Genomic DNA, 9,128 nt, shown 5'->3' with positions numbered 1-9,128 from the left:
ACAGACAAAAGGTTGTAACCAAGCAACTCTACTAGAAATACATTCAATATGGAGTGCTCGTTGGTGATGGCTATCTTGCCCATGCCTTTGACCTTGCCTTGGTTCCCATATCCAAAGATGATCATATCTTGGGAATCCTTGTTTTTGACGTAGGAGGTGAACATCTTCTTCTCCCCCGTCATGTGGTTTGTGCATCCGCTGTCGATAATCCAGCTTGAGCCCCCGGATGCATAAACCTGCAAGGAATTTAAGCTTGGGTTTTAGGTACCCAACTCTTGTTGGGTCCTACAAGGTTAGTCAAAATAGTTTTTGGAACCCATATGCAAGTTTTGTCTCCCTTGCATTTGGATCCCAACTTCTTAGCCACTACTTTTGCATTCTTACATGAAAGAATAAAAGAAGTGTTGCAAGCATGAAAAACAATAGTGGGTTCATTGCACATTTTCCTAGGCACATGAGACACAACATTATTCCTCCTAGGCGCATGAGACACGACATGATTGCGCCTAGGCCTATTTCTACTACAATCATAAGTAGAGTTGGAAGCAATCATAGCATGATCATAGTCTCTATTCTTATAAGCATTCCTAGAAAATTTTCTATCATAAATGTAGGCATGACACTTTTGAGAACTACTAGCCATGGGGGCCTTCCCTTTCTCCTTGTTGAGAACGGGAGCCTTTTGGCTTGTTAAGTTCTTGGTTTCCTTTCGAAAACCAAGTCCATCCTTAATTGAAGGGTGTCTACCAATAGTGTAGGCATCCCTAGCAAAGTTTAATTTATCAAAATTACTTTTGCAAATCTTAAGTTGGGCATTAAGACTTGCCACCTCATCATTCAATTTAGTAATAGCAATAAGATGTTCATCACAGACATCAACATCAAAATCCTTGCATCTATTACAAATAACAACATGCTCTACACATGAACTAGTTTCATTCACTTTCTCTAGCTTAGCATTTAATTCATCATTTAAACTCTTTAAACTAGAGATAGATTCATGGCAAGCAGATAACTCAGAAGAAAGCATTTCATTTCTCTTAGTTTCTAAAGCAAGGGATTTTTGCACACTAATAAATTTGTCATGCTCTTCATACAAAATATCTTCTTGCTTCTCTAGCAATCTATCCTTTTCATTTAGAGCATCAATTAATTCATTAATTTTCTCTACTTTGGCTCTATCTAAACCTTTAAATTAACTAAAGTAATCTACTTCATCATCGGAGGATTCTTCTTCACTAGATGAAGTGTACTTGGGTGTGTCCCGTACACGTACCTTTTTCTCCTTGGCCATAAGACATGTATGGTGTTCGTTTGGGAAGAGTGAGGATTTGTTGAAAGCTAAGGCAACAAGTCCTTCGTCGTCAGAGTCGGAAGAGGAGCAGTCCGAGTCCCATTCCTTTCCAAGGTGTGCCTCGCCCTTTGTCTTCTTGTAGTTCTTCTTTTTCTCCTTCTTCTCGCTCTTTTCTTGTCCCTGGTCACTATCATTATCGGGACAATTTGCAATAAAGTGACCAGTCTTACCGCATTTAAAGCAGGAGCGCTTTCCCCTTGTTTTGTTCTTGTTGGGGTACTCCTTGCGTCCTTTAAGCGCGGTCTTGAAACACTTGATGATAAGCGCCATCTCATCCTCGTTGAGGCTAGCAGCCTCACTTGTGCCACCTTGCTTGGAAGCTCCTCCCTGCTACAGGTTTCCTTAAGAGCAACAGGTTGAGGCTCGTAGACGGGTAGCAGACCGTTTAGAGCATCGTCCACGTATCGAGCCTCCTTCACCATCATGCGCCCGCTCACAAATTTTCCAAGAATCTCCTCGGGCGTCATCTTGGTGTACCTGGGATTCTCACGAATAAGATTGACAAGATGGGGGTCAATTACAGTAAATGACCTTAGCATGAGTCGGATGACATCATGATCCGTCCATCTTGTGCTTCCATAGCTTCGGATCTTGATGACCAGGGTCTTGAGCCTATTGTAAGTCTGAGTTGGCTCCTCTCCCCTGATCATCGTGAATCTCCCCAGCTCGCCTTCCACTAGCTCTATTTTGGTAATCATGGTGGCGTCGTTTCCCTCATGAGATATCTTGAGGGTGTCCCAGATTTGCTTGGCGTTGTCCAAGCCGCTCACCTTATTATATTCATCCCTGCAAAGTGAAGCTAGCAAGACAGTAGTAGCTTGGGCATTTTTATGAATCTATTCATTAATTATCACAAGGTTATCCATACTATCGAAGTGCATCCCATTCTCTAGAATTTCCTAAATGCTAGGATGGAGACAGAATAAATGACTACACATTTTATGACTCCAAAACGAATAGTCCTCTCCATCAAAGTGTGGAGGTTTTCCATGGGGAATTGAAAGTAGATGTGCATTTGAATTGTACGGCATGCGAGAATAGTCAAAAGAGTAGTTTTGATTAACCGTTCTCTTTTTTGACGAAGAGTCGTCATCGTCGTCTCTTGGTGAAGAAGAGGAGGCATCGCTGTCGTAGTAAATGATCTTCTTGATGCGCCTTTTCTTATTCCTGCCCCTCTTTTTGTGACTCGATCCTGAGTCAGTGGGCTTGCCGTCCCTTGGCTCGTTGAAGAGGGACTCCTTCTCCTTGTCGTTGACCACCATCCCCTTTCCCTTAGGATCCATCTCTTCGGCGGTTAGTCCCTTGGATGAAGAGTACGACTCCGATACCAATTGAGAGCACCTAGAGGGGGGGGGGGTGAATAGGTGATCCTGCAAAATCAAACACTAAATAGCCACAAAACTTAGTTTTGAAAGAGTTAGTGCGACTAAGTAGCTTTGAGGCGAGTTCTTGTGAACAAAACAATCACAGAGAAAGTAACACAAGAGACACGCGATTTTTATCCCGTGGTTCGGCCAAGTAACACTTGCCTACTTCCACGTTGTGGCGTCTTAATGGACGAGCGTTGCACTCAACCCCTTTCAAGTGATCCAATGATCAACTTGAATACCACGACTTTCTTCCTTATAGTTTTCTTCCCATTTGCAAGGAATCTCCACAAGTTGGAGCCTCTCGCCCTTACAATATTGATCACAAAGAATGCACAAGAGTAAGGTTGGAGAACAACACACACAAATCCGCAGCACACACACGCACACAAGCCAAGACTTGAGCTCGAAACGTAGCACAAAGAGTTCAAAACTAGAACGTAGCTCAAATCACTAACACAATCGATCAAATGCGTGGAGACGGAGTGTGGGAGTCTTAGAATGCTTAGTGAATGCTTGGGTTCTCCTCCATGCCTAGGGGTCCCTTTTATAGCCCCAAGGCAGCTAGGAGCCGTTGGAGACAAACTTTGAAGGCCATCCTTGCCTTCTGTCGAGTGGCGCACCGGACAGCTACTGTAGCATGTCCGGTGCATGATTTCCTTCCAAATCGTGCATAGACGACCGTTGCAGCTCCGGGCTTGTTGGCGCACTGGACATTATCCGGTGCACACTGGACAGTACGGTGCCCCCCACCGACCGTTGGAGCTGCCACGCGTCGCCCACAGATTTCGCGGTTGACCGTTGGCGCTGGCGATGATTGGCTCACCGGACAGTCAGGTGCACCACCGGACAGTCCGGTGAATTATAGCCGTACGCCGCCGTCGAATCCCGAGAGCGGCGAGTTCACCGCGAACCAGCCAGGCGCACCGGACACTATCCGGTGCACCATCGGACAATCCGGTGTGCCAGACCGAGCTGAAGCTTGGCTGCACAGAGCCAAGTCCTTCCCTTTTCCTCTCTTCTTCTTTAGTCACTGTTTCTAGCACTTGGATAACCATGTTAGTACATAAAACAATTTACCAAGTCTAGAAACATACCTTTTGCCTTGATTTGCACTTCTCACTTTATTTGGCACATAAGAACTTAATTAAACATGTTGGGCACTTAATCACCAAAACATTATAGAAATTGCCCAAGGGAACATTTCCCTTTCAGCCATGAGTAGCTCGGACCCTCACATGAATAATTTATGAAACTAAACTTAATTTGTCATATGCATTGCATTGTGGGTGTTATTATTAATTGTGATCTCTTATTTATTTGGGTTGGTATCTACTTATACTTAGTAACTGCTAATAAAATTTTGACCAACTTTAAAAGCAATGCTCAACTTTAACCACATTCTTTAGTAAGCCTTACACTTCATATGAGCCTCCACCGTAAGTGAGCTCATGCACATTATTCCCCATAACTTGTTGAGCGATGAACGTATGTGAGGTCACTCTTGCTGTACTCACATCCCCCAGGTCAAGAATAGGTACCACAGGATGAGGAGCATGAAGGATGTCGCGATGAGTTCGTGAGAGGTATAGGTCGTCGTCTCCCAGTCAGCTATGGTTACTTGTTGGTTGTCTTCGTATGATGTAATTATTTAACTATTTTGTACAGAACTCCATTATATATTAAAGATGTGACATTCGTTTTTATACCATGAGTCATCATATGTGTGAGACTTGATCCTAGCACACATTTGATTCACGATCATGTTTGCCCCTTAAATCTGGGTGTGAAAAAATGTCCTAACCCTATACGCAAAGCCATTGACTACTTGTCTCAACTCGACACTCATAGATAGATCTCTTTGGCCCTACAAGCTCAAAAAAGCTAGATTGTTATATTATTCGTATATAAGAGCAACTTCAAATGACAAACTAAGTATGAGCTAGATAGGATGGTACCTTCTGTTTGAACCAGGAAATGAAATTGGGCAATCCATTTCTCGCACCATGTCTACGAAGGGTATCATATTCCTGTGGATTGGATCCCTTGATCGATGCCAGAATTCATCAAGAAATTGCTGCATGTATTGTCGTTTGCCGCGTGCCAGACATAAGACACTCGACAAAGAATGCTTTTGATGAGTGTCTTGCTCAAGCTCTCGGTAAAGTTTATTTGGTTTTTTCTTTTTGCCCCCAACTTTTTTGTAGTGTGTTCCTACAAACTCTAGACCTACATGTTCAATTTTGGTACATTTATCAAAGTGTTCGCTATACATATTATATTTAAAATGCAAGTCACTCAAAAAATGGAAGACAATGAATACAAAAATGATATTCATGCTATTGAGCATAAGGTATGACCAAATTTAGGAACATAACAGAAATTTTGAAATTCATGTTCACCAAACATGACCGCGAACTTGCGATATAGTTGTTTTAAAATTGTATAAAACACAAACAAAATCAAAAAACATGAAACTTATCGAGACGCCATGATTTCATATGTAAAGGCTATGACAAAAATTTGATATTGTTTCGTGAAAGTTGTCATTTATGATGTGTACAAGCTGCACATGAGTGAGGATAAAGTGCGCATAAAAGACTTATGTTGGTATGTGGGGATGATCTATGATCCTAGAGGGCTACCAGTAGTAAGTATCACCGGTCCAAGAGTGGACAGGGTGTTACACATGTGTTGAGCACCAAAAGTGATGGTCGGACGGTCCGTGGTGTAGCCCGGACGGTCCGTGACTAGATTGATTTAGGCTGTAATCCTTATCTTATGTGTGTTTATCCAACTAATCGCACTGGAACCTCTTGGAAACGCGTAGAAACGAATTCAAACCTCCATCCCTATTATTATGAGGGGTATGACCGATTGACACAGAACCAATTGCATCTATCAATACAGTGTAGCTTATTTACTTTGTTCTCTATCACATTAGGAGTACGAGTAATTTAGATCTAGTTTAGCTTTCTCTAACCTTAGTTTTCATTCCTCTTCGACTCTACGTCATCTAGGTATACCTCGGATGGCTTATCGACCCTGAGGTACGCCTTGTAACTCTCCTGCCTAATATGGTCCCCCTCGAGAGGCGATTTCTATGGTTTCTACGGAAGAAAACTTACTTTGTGCCATCGTGGACCGTCCAGATCCTGCACGCGGACCGTTTAGAGAGGAGCTTCTGTGCATGAAAAATTTCTTTCCATCCCGAATACAAACACACTCCTCACGGATACTAAATTTTTCGTTTTATTTTTAGCGTACCGGCGAAACAGCAGCCTGAAGAATCGACAGAGGAAACGGAACGACATATGCAATTCAAAGGACACCAATTCAACGCAGAGTACTGCATGGGAAACCAATGTGTGCGCGGCCCGGCCCGCAGATGACAGCATCAACTGACGACGTACGGTCAGTAGGGCCTGCCCGTGCCGTAGTTGCCTGGCGGGAAGTAGTCGCAAGCCAGGAAAGTATCGCCGGAGTCGCACACGATCCGGGCGCAGCCGAGCTGCGTGGTGTTGCGCCAGACGACCTGCGTGTACCGGAGGCACCCGGCGCCCGGCGGCGCGGCGCAGGAGTTGCTGCCGTAGTCGTACCACTGGGCCTCCGCCACCCACGACGCCACCATCGCCGTGGCGTTCCAGTGCCGGCCTCTCCCCACGAACAGGTTCTCGCCGAAGTAGAACAGCGGGGACCGACGGGGCGTGCAGTCCCCGCGCCGCGAGCGCGCGTAGTCCTTGGCGTACCCCGCGATCTGCGGGCTCCATGTCAGCGGCGGAACCCCGACCGCCTGCCGGGCCGCGTTGTGAGCCGACAGGAGCTCGGCGACTGTGGCCGCGGCGCGCGCGTGGCGGCCCTCCCCGTCGTCTACGCCAGTGCCGCTGCTTCCGTCGTCACCGGCTGATGCGCTGCTGTGCGCGCACATTGAGAGCACTGCTAGTAGCAACAAGATGGACAAGTGGGAGGGCACTCTTGTTCTCGCCATGACTTGGTTGTTCCAATGTATCGTTGAGAGTGAATTTTGGAATGGATTGCTAGATGGACGTGAGTACATGATTATATATAGATAGTGTATATGTAGTTGGATTTGGTGATTGATGTCGTCCAATTCCGTATCCCTGATTTTGTGGTGCGATCGAGTAGGGCGATCGATGTGTTTGAACGCTTTCATGGCGGCTAGCATGCATGATTGTGTGCTCTAGCTGTTTCACGTCATCAGTCATCACACACATGCATTATTCTTAGCATCCAAGCACAAGGCGAATCTCTCGGATTGTTTAACCGATGGTCAAACAAGTATATATGAGATGGCGGAAAACGAAACTATATATATCCTTGGCAAGGCCTAGTATTCTAACATACTCCTGTATTCATGTATTTGGTACGTATGCATGCCTGGCTGGTTTGCTGTTTTCATGGAGATGATTGTCTGGATCTTTCAAAAGATGGTGATGGTCTGATGTCTCAAGATTGTGGAGTCCGTCCTGTCTGTGAGAGCGAACATTAAGGAGCAAGCAAGACCAGCTGCGCGCAATATGGCAATTCCCTGCCGCCCACACGATCGACTTACGTATTCGATTGATCGGTGCGTTATTTTGTTTGCTATATATAAATGTACTAGTCGGTTGACCGTGCGTTGCGACGGCTCACAACAATACCCACATAAAATATTCACAAAAAATATCTTAAGATTTTTTATTGATTGTCTCCGCTCTCGGCATAATATTTTTTTGGTTTGACTAACTAATGTTATTGTTTACTTCATCCAATATGTTTTGGTACAATACGGCCAATGAGTTCACAACGACCGACTGAACAAACATATGTTATAGAATGACATAATTCCACCGTACACAGACCAAATAAGAGTAAATTTGTGAGCTCAAGTTTCTAAAATAAGTCACATGAACTCAAACTTATAAAAAAGATAGATCAAAATATAGAGTGGTTGCTAAAATCAGACATTAATAAAAACTGGATGTGCTCCATACAAATTATGATACTTAGTAGCAATTACTAGCGTTTAAAACCAACAAATAACTTTTCCTTTTACTGTTAGCATGACAAATCATTGCTGCTCCATCCAGGGGCGGACCCAGTAGGTGGTCCATATAGGCCGTGGTACACCCTAAGATCATATAAAGTTAGTTAGCATAGTGGTGTAAGTACTATCTTTTGAAATTGACAGTCAAGGTTTGAGTCATGTTGTTCTCTGTTTTTTGTTTCTTTTTTTGATATTTTTCCTGGCACACCCTAAGCGTAGTAGCTGGGTTCGCTACTGGCTCCATCCAATTCAGCAACCTCAAACACCATAGAGTCCATTGCACCGATTTGGTGTCAGAAACGACCTAATGCATGCAAGATCCAAGAAGACAAGCGACGAGCACCTGTGGTAGTGCCCGCATGGATCTCCAATTCTTAACATATATTTTGTAGGATCCATGATCCATCATAAGAAGAACACAAACCATGTGCAGATAATAAATAAAGTATTAACACACCCAAATTATGTTTATTTCTTAGCACAACAAAAAACTAACACCCAAAACAACAGAGGAAAACACAATAATTTTTGCAATGACAGAAGGATGGGTGACAGGTACATAGAAATGGTAGAAGCATACCGAGTCGACACCGTGGTAAGGGAAAGGCCATGTAGACAGGCGATGCCGAGCCATCAAATGGGTACCATATGCAGCAAATCAAGGACCTCCTTCCCTCGTCTCCCCCACTTCCAAGGTTTTGTAGAGCAGGAAGGGAAGGGAAGAGGCGGGCATACATGTTCATTGCCAGAAAATGTGTGATATCCTGGCCCCTGGGATGGTGATATCCTAGCCCAAGGCTTCATATAATTAATAGAGTATCCATAGCAACAAGGTGCATCTTTTTTTCGGAAGCCTATCTCGAAATAACCTCCAGGTTAAGCGTGCTTGGCTTGGTGCAATTTGTGATGTGTGACCGACCGGGAAATTTTCTCGGGTGCACATGAGTGAGGACAAAGTGCGCACAAAAGACTCGTGTTGGTCTGTTGGGACAATATATGATCCTAAAGAGCTGCTAGGAATAAGTATCGTTGGTCCGGGATTGGATGGGGTGTTACAAGTGGTATCAGAGCCGATCCTCGCGGTTTCATGGGTGTGTGTGGGTTAGGGGTTCGGGTATATGGGGCATGGCGCATGTGGGCCCAGAATGGTCACATAACATGTCATATGATGACACTAGACACACAGACATGGCTAAGAGGGGAGGTTCCTAGATTGGGGTTGAATGAAAAGGACGTCGGTCTTCTAAGGGGGTGGATTGCGATATCGTGGCCCCTACGATGGTGATATCCTGGCCCAAGGCTTAACATAATTAATAGAGTATCCATACCAACAAGGTGCATCTTCTTTTTTGGAAGCCTA

General features: G+C 44.5%; 1 protein-coding gene across 1 annotated transcript; it reads right to left on the bottom strand.

Moving 5' to 3' along the window:
• Window positions 1-5,906: 5,906 nt before the first annotated feature.
• LOC103646628 (pathogenesis-related protein PR-1 type) lies at window positions 5,907-7,670 on the bottom strand. The gene has a single exon (XM_008671342.3). The coding sequence runs from the start codon at window positions 6,905-6,907 to the stop codon at window positions 6,137-6,139; it is 771 nt and encodes a 256-aa protein (XP_008669564.3). The 5' UTR covers window positions 6,908-7,670; the 3' UTR covers window positions 5,907-6,136.
• Window positions 7,671-9,128: the final 1,458 nt, after the last annotated feature.

The sequence above is a fragment of the Zea mays genome, chromosome 2 (assembly GCF_902167145.1).
Source record: "Zea mays cultivar B73 chromosome 2, Zm-B73-REFERENCE-NAM-5.0, whole genome shotgun sequence".
In the NCBI taxonomy this organism is placed as follows: domain Eukaryota; kingdom Viridiplantae; phylum Streptophyta; class Magnoliopsida; order Poales; family Poaceae; genus Zea; species Zea mays.
The sequence above is the reverse complement of the archived record's forward strand: the minus strand, read 5'-3'. Positions and strand labels throughout refer to the sequence as shown.